The sequence below is a fragment of the Aulonocara stuartgranti genome (assembly GCF_965226115.1).
Source record: "Aulonocara stuartgranti genome assembly, chromosome: 17".
Classification (NCBI taxonomy): Eukaryota; Metazoa; Chordata; class Actinopteri; order Cichliformes; family Cichlidae; genus Aulonocara; species Aulonocara stuartgranti.
Window position 1 is genome coordinate 30724858 of NC_138953.1, and position 16684 is coordinate 30741541.

At 41.9% G+C, this 16684-nt stretch overlaps 1 protein-coding gene across 7 annotated transcripts in view; it reads right to left on the reverse strand.

Annotated features, from left to right (window-relative positions):
• The window catches only part of wnk1b (WNK lysine deficient protein kinase 1b), a 100374-nt gene that overhangs the window by 10571 nt on the left and 73119 nt on the right, over nt 1-16684 (reverse strand). For 3 of the 7 annotated variants that reach the window (XM_082511924.1, XM_082511926.1, XM_082511930.1), the window contains 21 exons: nt 16351-16440; nt 15500-15574; nt 14638-14715; nt 10491-10561; nt 10168-10318; nt 9873-9989; nt 9047-9169; nt 8851-8902; nt 8510-8644; nt 7231-8107; nt 6723-7042; nt 6580-6638; nt 6119-6175; nt 3534-3648; nt 3379-3452; nt 2941-3228; nt 2573-2823; nt 2280-2355; nt 2073-2190; nt 1339-1536; nt 845-937 (listed from right to left, as the gene is read on the reverse strand). In XM_082511924.1, coding sequence (XP_082368050.1) covers nt 845-937; nt 1339-1536; nt 2073-2190; nt 2280-2355; nt 2573-2823; nt 2941-3228; nt 3379-3452; nt 3534-3648; nt 6119-6175; nt 6580-6638; nt 6723-7042; nt 7231-8107; nt 8510-8644; nt 8851-8902; nt 9047-9169; nt 9873-9989; nt 10168-10318; nt 10491-10561; nt 14638-14715; nt 15500-15574; nt 16351-16440 — 3418 coding nt within the window. The remainder of the gene's footprint in view (nt 1-844; nt 938-1338; nt 1537-2072; nt 2191-2279; nt 2356-2572; nt 2824-2940; nt 3229-3378; nt 3453-3533; nt 3649-6118; nt 6176-6579; nt 6639-6722; nt 7043-7230; nt 8108-8509; nt 8645-8850; nt 8903-9046; nt 9170-9872; nt 9990-10167; nt 10319-10490; nt 10562-14637; nt 14716-15499; nt 15575-16350; nt 16441-16684) is intronic. The other 4 variants (XM_082511925.1, XM_082511928.1, XM_082511927.1 and 1 more) reach the window with 4 other exon arrangements.

Consider the following 16684-nt stretch of genomic DNA (forward strand, 5'->3'; position numbering starts at 1 on the left):
AAAATTGATTTCTGCGGTATTAATCTGCAACATATTGTCATCAATCAAGCAGGACTGATAAGGGCTTTGACCAGGAGCCGTCTAATGAAACTTAGTTCCCTGCTAATGCTGTCAATTTCTGATTCATTGGATTTTTAGATTTTTATGACCCAGAGCCACAGTACCGGATTTTTGATTAGAGACATGGGCTTGTTTAAAAATGAAAAAAGCCTCAGTGTCACTAACTCAGTGTCTCTTTTGATCATTTCAGGGCCTTCACACTGCATCTTCAGACAGTGAGAAACTTTCTGTCATTTTCAGTCATTTTGACCTTATTATAGTAAAACGATTCTTATTTACTATAGCCAAAAGGGCGCAAGGAAGTTAAAAAAATAACATTTTTGGCAAGGAAGACAAAGAAAGAAACAAGATTACAAATGAAGAAATAGTATGTAAAGATGACTGCCGCAAGATCTGGGTGTGAAGAACTATCACTGTCTGAACATTTTGCGTCCTGCAGTAAGATCTTATATTGTTTACTTTTTTTTATGCACCTACAACCTTTTTTAAGGTAAAAACGTTGTTTCTGCTTGTCTGTTTAACTAAAATACTCAGGTTTCAACTTCTGAAACCACAAAGTTTGATGTTCATGTCTACTCAACTGACTTTGCGTGTTTTTTTTTTTTGTAAATTTAACAGATTTCTGCAGAGCACTGATGATATCAGAAGGAGCGGGTCTTCCTCCACCAAAGAAGAAAACCCACAGGAGAGGATGACTGTGACTCGACGGATATATGGGGGGAAAAAATTAAACAAAAGTAAGTAAAGATAAAAGAGAAGAGCAAAGAAATAGAGCGTTACACACAAAGAGCCAAGCAGGGCGTACTCAGAAAGCGCGTCCTCCTGCCGCCAGGCTTGAAGGCCAAACGCTCCGAACCCCAGCTGAACTTTACACAGCCTGAAGAGAGGGAGGAGGGAAAGAAGGGGAAGAGAGAGGAGATGAGGAAAGTACGGAGAAGAGAGAGGTGAAGGGGAGGAGAAATGAGAAGAAAGGAGAGCGATAAAACCGAAGAGAGAAAATTGAGAAAAGACACGATAAGAAGAAGGAAGAGAAGGAAAAGATGAAAAGAGACACAGTTGAAGAATACACAGAAAGGACACTGAGTTAGCCCTCACAGTTTTTTTTCTCTCAACAAAGAACAACAGAAAGAGATGGGAGATCTTGTTGTGAGTGAGTGAAGACAAACCAACAGCATGCATTTGTCTTAATCTGCATGCGAAGCATCCAATAAGCTGTTTGTGTGAACTTTTAATGCTGCGGAGATGCAACGAGGCCCGGGACTCTCAGCGGATGCATACCTGGGGTGGGAGCACACAGGCTGGGCACAGAGAGCGCCGCCTCGCTGGTGTAGGCTGAACACAGGTTGTCACTGGAGGGAGAGGGTTTGAGGGGCTGGAGCAGAGTGCTGCTGTTCGAATCGGCTAATCCTCCTGGGGCTAGCAGAGCCAGCTGGCCGGGGTACATAGTCGGGACGCTCTGGGCGGATAGAGTGCTGCCTGAAGATAGCAGAAGGCATGGGCAAGAGGAAGGAGCAGGCCAGGACCAATCGCAGAAAGCAGAGAGACACGCACAAACACACAAACACAAAGGTAATGGATAGTTAAAGAGACCCATTTACCCAGACATTTACAGAGACACGCCCCCACACACAACCACACAGAGAAAAACAGACGGAGAAAGCAGTCAGAAATGTTCAAGCTCCGAGCCTGATCCCACGTGCAGGTGTACACAAGCAGATAAACACACATACATACATGTGCACATGGATGCATAAACACAGAGAGGATGCAATGTTAGCGAAAGGTTTTTGAACCGTCCTGGCTGTAGTGGGCTTAGGGTTCAAGATTAAGGTCGTTCAGGGTCAGTTCAACCAAATTAGAAGAACACCTTTTCATGCTCTGGTAGTGTCAGTATTTTCAAGTTTGTCTATTTTGTTAATAGAAACTAACTATTTTCACATGTGTGTGGGAAGGAAATCGTTTTTTGAATGAACTGAGCCTTTACATGTGTTCATCTTTTCACCAAAGCCTACCTGGCTGTAATGGACTCTTGCTGCTGGTTCTGGACGATTTCGATGACTTGCTTTTGGTGGGCCGTCTCCTCCTGCCAGTCAAGGTCAAAACAGGAGGGATCGCTGAAGGCGGAGGAACCTACAACGCCAAAAGGAAGAATTCTCACATTCCGTTTTTTTGTGATGCTGCCTTAATTGCAGTGTTTTTGTTTTTTACTCGCTGGTTACCTTTCCCAGCCTGGTGAACAGACGGTCTATTTCCTCCTTCTGGCGGGATTGAAGTTCCTGAATCTCACGCATGTGCCTGGTGGGTGAAAAGTAAAATAAGATATATAGAAGTAACAAGAACGGAATCATTCTTGGAAGGAAAAGGAGGAGAAGAAAAGCGCACGAGAAGGAGAGAAAAATCAAGTTTTTCAAAGCCATTAACCTTACTAAAGAAGCAAAGGTGGACAATAAAACAAAGAATGGACGTGTGAATCTATTTTCCACTTTAAGAAAATGAGAAAGGGATAACTCACTTCTCTCTGAGGCGAGTGACTTCCCGTTTGAAGTCCTCATCCTCAAATTCCGAGTCATTGTCACTGCTGATGTAGGAGTTATTGAAGGAGTTGTTTAGACTCGGCAGAGAGGCTTTATGGGTAGAATCTGGGGTCAAAACTTGGCCAGGATCGCTGGGTCCATTAGCAGCTTTGGCAGCAGGTGGAGGACTCTCCTCCTCAGCACGACTGACTGAGAATCTACCAACGCGGGCCTCGGGTTTAGGAGAAACCTAAAAAATTGAAAATATGAACAAAACAACAAGAGGAGGGGAGAGAATTAAAACTGGGAAAAAGGACAAAAGACGAAAAGGAAAGGAGGCGGCAGAGAAAATAAAGTGAACGATTACCTGAAAGCGTCCTATGGTGGTGGTGGGCGGTTTGGGGGAGGGGCAAGGGGATGTTAGAGGGGAGGGGTGGTGGGATCCAACGGGAGTCTTGTGAGGGGGCCCGTCCACCACGTCTCCTGTTTTTCCTGCTCCTTCCGCTTTCAGAGGCAACGAGGAGTTTTTGTGCAATGTGTTCTCTGGGCTCGAGAGAGTAGAGGATGATGAAGAAGATGAAGTGGAGGAGGTGGTGGAGGAAGACTCGGTGCAGGCCGGTCGCTGGACAGCGGGCTCTTCGATAGCCCGTGAGACCTAAGCATCGAAGAGAAACGTGGAAGAAGGCTATGAGACAAAGAAACACTTGGATCCTACTTATCAATTGGGATCCAGCGTATATTCATTATGCTAGCCTTACATGCAGACGGTATTCATGTGTGGTGTCTCGTGTTGAAGATCTTTTACCTTAAATCGTCCTAATTGAGTTTGAGGGGGATGAACAGGAGAGGACAAAGTTTCTTCCTCCACTGGAAAAGGAACTGAGGAACATATGATGGATACTTTAGAAATCACACAGATACAAAAATATAACATTAGGATTTGGGTATAATCGAACATACCTGGTTGTCCAACTGAAGCCACACTAATGTGGGAGGCCTGACCGCCCACAGAAACAGTCTCTGGACTCAACGCTCTCCTTAACTGGGCATCCAAGTCCTCCAGAGGCTGCTGAGACTGAAGAGGTGGGCAGATAAACTGTTAGACCATGCAAGAACAAAAACTGTGCAAAAAGAGGCAGGCTTGGCCACGCAGGTTTTACTAATAGCTGTTGATTAGCAACATAAGCACAGATCAGCCAACTGAATCAAACATTTCAGTTGATTTTAAGATTTTATGGATTAAAGCAACACCAAACTCCAAGCTCAGCTAAACTGATTAATTGTTTAGTGCTGCTCCGCTGTGAGTTAGACTGCAGTCTTAGATCTGCAGGCAGGTTCTTGCTGAGTATCTGGTTCGCATTTGGCTTCCTTCTATTTTGCAGCTCGCTGCCTGGAAAACTAAGAATTGCATAATCAAGGCCATCTTTGTAATCACCGTTCATGTATGCACAATCTTGGACTTTTTTTTCAGTGCAATTATGTTTTTTAGTCTTTATTTTCTGCTTTTATGGTAATTTTGTTTTCAGGGATGGAATATTTGTTTTATATAGGTAAGCTGGTATTCTAATAGTAAAAGGAGACTGTTGTTTCTATCAGCAGCAATTCATATTTCCAAGCAAAGCTCAACTCTGGGACCTTGCTGCTTCTTTGCACTCATACATGGAAAGTTGGACATGACGAGAGCACCAGCAAAACCTCCCATATGGAACAGACAACAGATACGGCACACTGATTAAGTCAGACACAACATTAAAAAGGGCAGGTTTGCTGGAGAGGGTTTGCAGCGGTTTGCAGATTTACTACAACCTTTGGAAGACTGAAGCAGTTTATATGGTGCAGCCTATATAAACTGCTTACCAATGATGTTACTGATGTGTAGCTGAGTCAGCTGAGCCATCGTCTGGTATGCAATGAGCTGGATCGCCCTTGTGTGTGATCTCATAGCCCACCTGAATATACACCATGCTCCATTCTCTTTGTCAAGGATTTTGTAACACTGTTTTATAGGGTGCAATATCATTGAAGTTTATTTTAAAAATCCTCTAGTCTAAATGAACGTTTCCAAGCAAACTGTAATTAAAATACTTCCAGTTATACCATCTGACTAAAAATGCAAACTAACCTCTGGTCCAACTGGATGCTTTAACCATCCTCAAAACTTGGCAAAGCATACAAATTAGGACCAGTTAAAGTCTAAAATTTGTCATTTTTAACACCGTTCCTCACCAAAAAAAAAAAAAAAAAAAAAAAATCAGATTTCTCTCCTTCGCCAATGAACAATGTGATCCAGAAGCTGCGCAAAGCCATTCATTCTCGAGCAATTAAACTACAATTACAAAATAAATAATTAAAAACAAATCCCAAGTGAACTTCAACGACAGCAGGATTATCTTAATCAAACGAGACATGTCTCATCCAGGAGACTTACATAAGGGACGGGATGTTGTATCCGGGCAGATCAGATTGTTTTAGATGTCACATCTCTCTATTTATTCAATGTGCTTGTCTGGTTGAAAGGAAAGTCTATTTTTAAACTGAAGCATTCACGGTCTGGCAACTGAAATCAGTTCACTATCTGTCTGTCCTGAAGTCATTGGTGCTCAAACTGCTCACTGCTGCATTTGTCTGGCAAACTGTTTTAATCTGTTTGGTCATTCTCTTTGACCAGTGCTCCATGTGCTTCCCAGTCTTTATCTTAAAAGTCCACAGAGACTTTTTCGTCTTCTTCTTTCAGCAGCTTCCATTATGGATCGCCTGGCATCCACTTTAGTCACACCAACTCTCTGCGTGTCCTCTGTCCTCTCTCCCTACATTCATTTCCACCTTTTCCACCCTGCCTGCGCTCTCTTATTTCCCTCTGTTGTGCACTGTTTATTCTTCTGGATGGTTGACCCCATGTATTAAACACATACTCCTTGCAACTTCACCTTCCCACCTGTTTCCCTCTCATTCACACACGTCTTCTGTCTCGTTTGTACTGATATTCACTCTTTTTCTCTCCAGCACATTCCTCCGCCTCTTCAGGCTCTCATCTACCTGCTCCCTACTTTCACTAAAGATCATCTCATCATCATCTGCAAACATCGTAGTCCACAGAGACTCCTGCCTTATCTCATTTGTCAACCAACCCACCTGACACTGCATTTATGTGCTTTTGACTTCTTTTTAAAGTAACACTGAAGTTAAATTACTCAATTGTTTAATGTAATTATTTCATTAGATTTCTTCTTTTTTAAGTTTTACTGTCCTTGTAGGCTTTGTATCAGATGTATCATCTCTGCAGCTTTTTTATTTTGGGCCTTTAAGTGTCTCATCTTAGAGTTTTTCAAGATTGGCTGTAATAACGCTGCTGTTTCAGAGAGATGAATCATTTTAGCAGAATTTAGAAAGGGCAGAAAAAAAGCAGAAGCACAACTTATGCACAGCACAAATTAAATCCGATGAAGCTATTGCAAAAAGACATTACAAACACACTGAGCAGTCTATAAACAGTGTTGCACTGTTTCAGACACATCGGTCTTAAAAAATGATCCAAAAAAGAACACCTGTATTACACAAGGTCCAGGGAAGGGTGGCGGGAGTTCTGAAGGAGGAGAACTGGCCTAATCCCGGAGAAAGAGAAGTGATGAAAGCATGGGAGTGGGAGAAATGAGAAAGACAAGAGAAGAGATTTGTAGAGGAGATAACAAGAATAGTGTTTATGGTTAAGAATGTTACAAGGGATTTCCATGCCAGATGAGTTTTAAGGAAATTGGGGAGAAAAACTGTGGAAGACATACTAGGTGCGATCAAAAAAGATTTTGGTATTTCATTGATCGCAACTTGTGCAAATCTCCCAAAACTACATTATTTGTGACTTCCAAACAATTAAAAAAAAATATGTAGTTAAAATTAGCTAACATGCACATGCTGTCTGACCACACGACACTTCATACTACAAAAAATTATTGAACTACATCTCAAAAAACCTTTAGTTTTAGAAAAAGTTTAGAATTATACAACTCACCGGTACTCTGGATAAGGGCGTTTTGGATGGAGTGGTCTGGCCTAATGAGACAGGGATGACTATAGAAAATGCAGAAAGCAACATTAAATAAAAAGAAGAGAAGATTTACCACCACTAAATAAAAAAGATTGAAATATTCCTACTAGACTGTGCAGGGGTGAAGACAGGCGTCCCAGGGCCCTGGATTGGAGCAGGGGATCCCAGTGATCCCAGCGCCAGGCTGGAAGGGGGTTGAGGAGGAATGGCTGACTGGCTGGAGCCAGATGCTGCGACAGACGTGGTGGAGGTGGAGCAAGGTCCTACTGGTGACGAGGTACCTGCCACAGCAGCCAGATCAGCAGCTACGATGTCTCCCTGGGTGGAAGGCACCCCGCCTCCGAGGTCCATGAAGAGAGAGCGCAGCTTCATTTCCAGAGCTTGGATGTCGTCTGGTTTGCACTGCGACTCAGAGGAGTGCTCACATCTGAAGGAGATCGGTGACAACAAGTCTCAGAAATAATCAGTATTTATGGGTAAACAAGTTAATAAGTAAGTAAGAATTCAAGAACTTTTCCACACAAAATATAGTCTAAAATTGACCATGTATGTGTGTGTGTGTATATATATGGATAGAAATAAAATAGAAATAAATACACAGTGACCACCTCTCACCTGGGCTCGCAGTCACTGTGGGCATGCGTCTGCCCAGCCAGGGCTGCTGTCTGAGGCTGAGAGTGCACCAAAGTTGGTTGGACTGTGGGGACATTTGTGGTCACCGGCAGAAGTCCTCCAGCGGACGATGAGGGAGTAGGAGCAGGGAGGGAGACAACAGAGGGCGCGAGCTGGGGACCTAGGATGGCAGTGGTGGGGATGACTGAGGAGGTCAGGGAAGGAGTTGGCAAGACTGATGAATGATCAGAGGAGACTTCACTGGCTATAAGAGATGAAGAGGGCGGGGAGGACACAAAAGGAATAGTGTGGGCTAGAGGAGGGGAGGTGAGCATTTGAGGGGGAACCACTGTTGGTAAAGTGGAAGGTACTGAAGCAGCACTGACAGAAGAAACTGTCTGGGACTGAGGGTGGCTGAAAGCCTGGGGCTGAGGCTGTGCTTGTACCTGTGTTTGGGGTTGTGAGACAGCCTGAGTTACTGGCTGTGGAAGTACCTGTGATTGAAGGATGCTTTGATTCACTGTTGTAGGGGGAGGAGAAGAGGAACAGGGAGGACTGAGATGGATGGCGGAAGGGGTCGAGGATACAGAAAGAGGAGGAAGAGAGGCATCCTGTGTTGTGTTTAAATTAGAAGGGACATGCCCAGCAGCGGCATCCACAGTGGGAGTGAGTGTGCTACTCTGTGAAGGGACAGAAGCTGCTGCAGGCTCCAGAAGTGGAGGATGGGTGGAGTGGATGGAGGGTGGGGCAGTGTTGGGCCCTGAATCAAGCTGATTTTGGTTCTGTCGGAGTTCAGAGAATGCTTGGTGTAAGCTGACTGCTCCTGTAGAATGGGACAAGCCCAAACCTTGACCTGGAGTCTGTGATGGAGGTGGAGAAACTGGAAGAGAAAAAGGAAACTATTTTAAGCCACCACATGATTATATGTAATTCCTAGCTCCACCCAGATTACACCGATTTATAGGTCACTGTAACCAAATTATTTAGAACACCTTACATAGTGTGCAGAGCCATTAAATTTGAAATTTCAGCCAGTGTACCACATACATAGTAAGCTATATTACACCTTATCAATTAAGAATCATGTTAAAAACATATCTAAAATCAACAAATTTGGGCAATTTTGGGCAAATTAGATCAGCACTGTCAGAAAATACAGTTAGAATGTTTCTGTTTCTTTTATTCAACTTCATGTGAATTCATGTGATAGAATGACAATTAAGGCCACTCAGGCAACACACGATCTCTACAGGTAATGCACGCAAATGCACACAATCCTTACCCGTCTCAACATGAGGTGCAAGAGAAGGAGAGGTGGGAAGCATTTGTTCCTTCAGCCTCGCCTCGGGTACAAGGCTGACGATAAATCTCCGACCTGCCGAGTGGACCACTTGTGCAGATGGACTGGGTGGGATGCCTAAAAAAGGCAGAAGAGTGAGACACGGCCTGGATATGTTATGACATGTTCTGTTGCAGGTTTTCAGGCTAAAAAAAAAGGTGTTTACAAAAGTGTATTTATTGATTTCCATTCAGAAGATCTGAAGGTCCTTGCCGCTCAATAAACCTGGTCTCGGATTTATTTTATTTTAAGGCTTTTTCTTTCGTCTTTTTTTTTTATTTTACCTTGCATGGGGGCAGATATTGCAGGATTCTGCTGTTGCGTGTCACCTGCCATCTGCAGATCGACAAGAGAGCATGCATTAAACAATGACAGTTGGTCTGTTAGAGGCAAAGGTAGAGATGACCAGTAAGTTTAGACACACCATAGACAGGCTATAAAAATTCAATAGCAGCAGCAGTGAATAAAATAAAGACTCACTGTTTTCTTTGTCTGGCTGTTGGCATCTCTTTCCAGACCCTTCTCATCAGCGTTCTCTATCACCTCTCTGACCTGTTCAATAAATGACTCTCTCTCGCTCTCCAGGATAAACTCACTCTCGACCTGCATGCACGTTGAAAAGGTCACGCTAAGTCACACGCTTATGAATTTGCAATATAATCAGTCACAAACAGCAATATTTCTTTATATAAGCCTTCTTCCTACATGAGTGTGAGGTAACATACGAGTAGTTTTGCCTTGTGTGAGAGTCTGATGAGAACTCTCCATGAAAGTGCAAGGACTAGAGCATGTACTTCAGTGGTTTTGGATGACGCAGAGCAGATAGCAGGCGCGCCGGCACGTAAAAACAATCCAGCCTTAATACAGAGCTATTAATAGGGATTTACAGACAGTATAACGTGAAGGTTGGATGGCTGAAGCTGACGAGCCAACATTCGCTCATATTCAAAGTAGTAACTGGTCAGCTGTGAGGAAATATTGTTTAATATCCACTCTGGTAACTGTGTGCTGTTGAAACATGCAATTCCACTGACGGGTCATACAAAGTACTATAGTCATTTTTAATTAGATTGCAACGTCAGAATTAAATTTATTTAATTAAAAAAGCTAATGACAAACTTGCTCTCCACGTGGGCTGTTTACATGTATGCAGTCTGCTCAAAAGTAATTGGTTAACAGAACTTAGACTATACGAAATCCTTCAGAACTCAATTCATATACAGAATTTTAGAACAACTATAATTTGGAGCAAGTGGAAATGAATCAAAAACAGTGGATGTGAGTCGTTGTGTGATATTGTGTGCACCATGATCTGGGCAATTTCCTCAGGGTTGTCTCCATCCAAGTCAAACCTAAAGGTCACCATCTTCCTGTTGTGGGTCTCCAGCTGACACTCTGCTACCCTGTCTCCAAGGTTGGAGATCTACATGCAAGCACATCAAGAAATACATACACAGAAAGAAAAGATAATGAATGGAAATAAATAACTTTACTGTAAGTGACACATTTCTAACAACCATTAAATGGATACTTGGTGCAGTAGAAAACAGGGCCTGTTTTTAATTTTGACCTCACAGGACTTATCAGGTGTGCGCTATTACATTGAGAACATTGAGTTTCGCCTTGGTCGTCTTCTCATGGTGTGATCGACTTCGCACAGAACGTCTCTGGTGTCGCTTGGCCGAGCGCCCTTCATGACGACCTCCTCCTCCCTCGTTGCCGTCGCTCAAACCTGAAGTCTCAGAATGGCCACTGAGGTACAACATAAGCAAAACACAGTAAGAGAGAAAGACCTAAAAAGAGCACTGAGTGAGAGAAAGATGTCACAAAGCTAAAATGTCATTCAGAGAAATTGCCTTGATTTCAGGGAAGAGTAACTGTGTGTGTTTGTGTGTGTGTGTGTGTGTGTACGTGCAAGTATTACCTCTCTATGAATGAGAGAACTTGAGGCGGCTGTAGCTGGGACTGAGGTAACTCTGAAGATTGTGAGGCAGGCTGAAACACACACATACACACAGATACATGCATGAAACTACGCATGACGCACACGGGTGTGGTGTCACCACAAACATCAGGAACACTGAAGGGAAGGAAAAATAGCAGGAAGTTATAACAATTAATGCGGGTGTAAAAACAGAAGCAAATGCTAGCTAGATTATAAGAAAAGTAATTTTCAGAAGTTCAAGTAAATCCTGAGAATGTCAAAAACAGAATATGGAACAAGGATGGAATAAACTGTATCCTTTAAATTAGAACTTTATTCAAACTTGTGAAAAACCAAGTCCACACTTATACCTTTCAAAGAAATGATGAGGTTAAGTAGCAGCCAGGTGCTGCTAATCAAATGGACTTGATGAACTGATCATCAGCCAGTGTTCATCTGGAGCATTCAGGTGTCCCACTACCTCCACCCTCCCACCCCCAAGAACAGCCGGTGCAACGCTCAGAGAAACTGCGAATTACCCAACCCACATCTCAGACTCTACGGGCCTCAGTTAGCATGTTAAATTCTAAAGTTCATGACAGTACAACTAGAAAGTGACCGAGTATGGAGTACACAGTCTCTTCTCTTTAAAAAGAACATGGCAACACAGCTTAGGTTTTCAAAGCCACATCTGAACAAACCACAAGACGTGTGGAGCAATGTTCATGGACAGCCAAGAGCAAAGTAGTGATGTTTGACCGTAATTCACAGCACCACGTATAGAGAAAAGCAAACACAGCATATCAACTGTCAAGCACGGCAGTGGAGACGTGACGATTTTGCACACCATGAACTCCTTTGTGTACCAAAGTTGCTAAAGTCAAATCTGAGGCCATCTGTCCCACACCTAAAGCTCGGCCAAAGTTGTATCATGCAACAAGACAATGATGTCACAGCAAATCAGCAATTCTGAGTGGCTGAGAAAGAATCAAGCTGCAGCAATGACCCATTCAAAGTCCAGACCCCAGCCTGACTGAGATGCTGTGGCAGGACTTTAAGAAAGCTGTGCATAAACAAACGCCTCAATGAACCGAACCAATATGAACCAAGAAGAGTTACTGATCAGTTCCACAGGACATTATATTTATTTTTAAACTAATCAAAAAATTTGGTTTTGCAGGTTCAACATGTTTTTTCTATTTTTTTAACTCACTCCACCAACAAGACGCGTAAGTTTTTCCAGCAATTATTAACTGACTGTATATTGTTACACTTAAACCCACAAAAGGCAATTAAAACAACACAAAACTGTAGCTGTGCATTTCCATTTCTTACTCGCAAAACTTTAACAAACAGAATTATCATATAACAATACTCCAGGATGTGCATTTCAGATTAAAAAACAAGAACTTCGTAACATCTTTGTGAGGTCCTATCAGTAGAAAGTGTGATGGTGGTTAAAAAAAAAAAAAAAAAAAACTTCATGCATGAGTTCCAAGATTTTTTAAATTTGGGAAAATTCTCATTTCATTCACTTTTGGTGGGTTCGACCATCTATAACCAGTACCTGAGGGGGGGCTTCCATGGGGGTATCAGGCGGGGCGCTGACTACACTGATGATTGGCACCACCGTGGCCAAAGCCTGAGGCACAGATGTGGGTACGGGAGTAGGAGGAGGAGGGGAAACAATAGTAGGCACCACCCCAACAGGGACTGGCAGAGGAGAGGGAGGGGGAGCCATGGCCGCGCTTGGCTTTGTGACGGCAATAGACAGCAACGGAGAAGGAAGGGTCACCAAAGGAACGGTAGAGGTAGGTGGAGTTACACCAGGCTGAGAAGGAAGGAGGAACAGAGGGAAAGAGAAAAGAAAGGAGAAAAGAGAAAGAAGAAGATAAGGAAGAGGAGATGAGAAAAGGACGGGAGCAAAGTCATGAGGGGATAAGGAAGTAGAAAAACCCAGCCAGGGATCAGACATGACAAGCATGGACAGACTGAATCTGGGTCTTTACTGGTCTCCATGATAAATCATGTTAAAATAAAGACGTCAAAGGAGCGAGTCATCCACAGTTCCAACACATTACTGACATGTTTCACACCCTTAACAAAAACTTAACCAAGCAAGACAACAGGACCGTACATCAAGCCTGTTAGTAAGGACATACCAAGCTCTGAAACCAAACAACACACACTGTGTGACAGAACAGCTGGGTGATACACACACCACTGGAAGACCATGCAACAACAGAGCAAACCCTACAGACAACGTGCAATACGGCTTTACAATGTAGATGGGCAACACTCTCAACACCACATCACAAATGGGAAAAGAAGGCTAAAAACCTTCAAGAGTCAAGATATGGAAACACTGTAAACGAAAACAGCTTTCTATTTTTAGTCTTCAAGATCCAACGTCCTGAATAAATATTATTACCTACTGCTTGGTGTCGTGTGTTATAAAAGAAATACATACAGTAACAATAAAAACTGCATGTTTGCAGAAATGGTGAAAAGAAAACTTAACAGCTAAAGAAACAAAACCGAAAATATTGCTTAATATTTGAATCATCGGCTGTCTTTTACTCAAAGATTCAATCTACACGTTTAGAAAAACACATTTTTAATCGTTTACAGCAAGGCAAAGATACTACATTCATTTTTATATACAAAAAAATATCAATCAAGTTGGTTAATGGTGTGTCTAAGTGGCCAATCTCACTGTTTGAAACAATGAAAATTATACTAAAAGGTTTAAAAATAAAAAAAATGCAAGTCATGAAATCATTACTGTAAAACTAAAAGACTAAAATATCCGTGCAATGAAATTTAAATTCCATATTTTGTCTTTAAATCGGACGTGACGTGTTACTCTTTATAATTCTTTAATATATAATTTGTTAGATAGTGAATCAATTTTTGTAGTTTTGCACAGATCCACAGTTAAAATCAAATAATCGAAATGTAATTCAAGTGCAGACTTTCTGCTTTATCCAAGGGGTTAAATACTGTATTAGTTGTGTAGTAATTATAACCACTTTATACACCGTCCCTGATGTCCAGAGGCTAAAAATAACCAGACGATGGACTGACAAACAGTTTCATGGCCAGGAGAGACCTGTTTCATTATCATGATAAATAAAGGAGACATAATATCTGGAGTGGATACAGCATCCCAAAAAGATGTCAGTGTAAATGAAGGAAGAAATAAAGACTAGTAGAGGCTCAAAAGCTCAAATAAACCTTTCAGAGAGACAAAACTTTACCACCCTGTGCATTCTGTAAAAAACATAAATGCACTGATGACCTCAGCAACACCAAAAGGCCTGAAGGTGCATGATGACAGAGTTTATGATCCTTAAAAAAAAAAAACACTCTCAAACTGCCGGACGTATCAGGTCTACAATCAGGTGGTTGCTTCATGAATGGAAACACAAAGGCTTCAGACAGGTGCAAACCACTGATTTCACCTCAAGAACAAGAAGGCCTGATGAGGACTTTGGCAGAAAACATCTCAAAGAGTCTTCACAGTTGTGGAAAAGAAAATCTTCGGACAGATGAACTCAATATAACTTGTACTAAAACGATGCCCATGGGCTCTAGTGTTAAGGTCATCGACTTCAAAGACAATCAATTCTAATATTTAAAATTATGTCCGTTTGTCCAATTACTTTTGAGCATCTGAAAATCAGGGCTTGTGTATAAAAATAGCTAAAATTCCTAAACAGTTAATGCAAAATTGTTGTTAAACCCCTTAAATCAAAGCTAAAAGTCTGCACTTCAATCACGTGTCGACTGCTTTACTTAAAACGCACTGCAGTGGAGTACAGAGAAGAAAAAAAAAAACACTCTTTTTCCAACAAAATATTGACTTAGCCTTAATACCAAACTAAATACTGGACTATTACTGGAAATACTGCCCATCTCCATTTCCGTGCTCATGTGTTTGTTGTCCATGCTTTTACTAAGGTGGTCAGTGAGAGCATGTGGGGTAAACAAAGATGCACTGTCAGGAGAATACACAGCTCTACTCAAAAGGTCTATGTTCTGTTCAAAGGATTCAGTTAATACATCACAGTTTCACGTGAGGACAGAGACAAACAGGCACAGCCACTTACAGTACAACAAACTACAGTGTCAATTACGACGATACCTGAGACAGAGCTAGCTGAGCAACTTGGTACAGAAGATAAAGGTGCTCTAAACTGGGAGATGGACTTAAGTCACAAAACTAAACACGCAACCACACGGCGTACCACACAAACACAATGATATACAAGTGGATACGTAAAAACACGTAAAAACAAACCCGGTGGTAAACACAGGCAGCATGCCCACGAGCAAGCCAGAAAATGGAAAGAAAAACAGAAGAAAAGTGAAGAAAGCAGAACATGCAACAAGACAAAATAACTGAGAAACAGCAGGTGGAATGCCTAACTACATATCCACAGATGCGTATGTGCATTTGTCTCTGGGTATTCGGGTACAGAAGTGAGGAAATACTAATGGCAACTTTTACTCTAGCCCTGAGGTGAAATAACAGACACTGTTATGAATTGTGTGAATTGTGAATGAATTGCGTTTAGCAGATTTGTTTCAGATTAGAATTTAAAATGTGGGCGAGCAGTTGCATTATATGCATAAGTGTGTAAATAACTAAAGATAAATGCAGATATACGAGCCATCAGGCACCTTTAAAAAGACCTATCACCACCCACATGTACAATTAGGAACACTTCAATCTAAGCCAATCCAGTATGCCATAATAACCCACAATCACTTTACTGTTAAAAAGTTAAACTATCAACTTTCTAGAAATGTCAACAAAAATAAAAACTTAAAATTTACATTTATGGAAATGCTGCTTTAGTGGATTGGGTTAGGTTACACAGTGTTAATATATAAATGAATGTATATTTAAATACTCAATCTAGAATAGAATCTCTTTGAAAAGAAAGAGTCCTAGCTAAAAACACATATAGATATATATTTAACAAATACAACTATAACTGTACCTGTGCAGGTGACTGTGGCAGAGGTGTGTGTGTGGGGCTTTGAAGTGATGTGCTACTCTGGCTAGATGAGGCAACCTGGAGAGGGACAAACAGAGAAACGTGGGTGAGAGAAAACAGTGTAGATCAGGGGTGTCCAACTCCAGTCCTCGAGAGCTACTGTCCTGCAGCTTCTAGATGCATCCGTGTCTCGACACACCTGAATCAAATCAATGGCTTGTTACCAGGCCTTTGCCAAACTTGATGGCATGCTGAAGAGGTAATCCAATTTGATTCAGATGTGTTGGAGTAGGGATGCATCTAAAATCTGCAGGACAGTAGATCTCGAGGACTGGAGTTGGACTCCCCTGCTGTAGATATTTACATAAACAAAGATACTCTTTATGTGTTTGACACCGAACAAAATGGTTAATTTAGCAAACTGCCAAAAGATAATATGGCTGCATTCTGACAAAATAAGTGTTACAATAAAAATGTAAATGTGACCAAATTATAAAGGGTCATAATATAAATGAAATAATTGACTATAATTTATTGCTCAATCAAAGTTCAGTTCTTTGGACCCCACAGCGTACTGATTAACACATTGAAATTACTCCTGTAGTTGGGAGTAGTCCACTTTGAGCTACATTTGAGCCAACACAAAGAGCTGTGAGCAAGGCTTCACCTCCTCTAACTGACCTCACTAAACTGGGCCTCTTAACTGAGGCCCTGAGAGTTTTGCAGGTTGCCGCTCCAAATAAAGCTTGAGGTGATAAATTTCCACCTTTCTGTTCAAATCTAACTCCCAATAACTAATATGTAGGTGGCCAAAACACCGAGACTTGAAAATAATGCTAAAAACCAATGCCTACCTGTTGGGCAGTCCCAGAAAGTGGTGGCTGTGTGCTGGCAGGGACCAAAGCAGGTCCTGAAGTTGGCTGAGGGGAGGACACCTGAGTCTGCTGTTAAGAGTCAGATTTAGAGAAAGAAAGACAGAAAAATGGAAAGACAGGACCAGATGCAACGTCGTAGGACAAAACAATGGAGGATGGAGGAGAGAAATTGAGAGAGATTATGGACAAGAGAGAGTAAAAGAGAGAAAAAGACAATTAGAACATGTTTGTAGCTTTTGGATCCAACAGTATGCATGAGTACAAACACAAGGCAGTTCTGCTCTTCTCTAGCAATCATTTTTAATCTAGATCT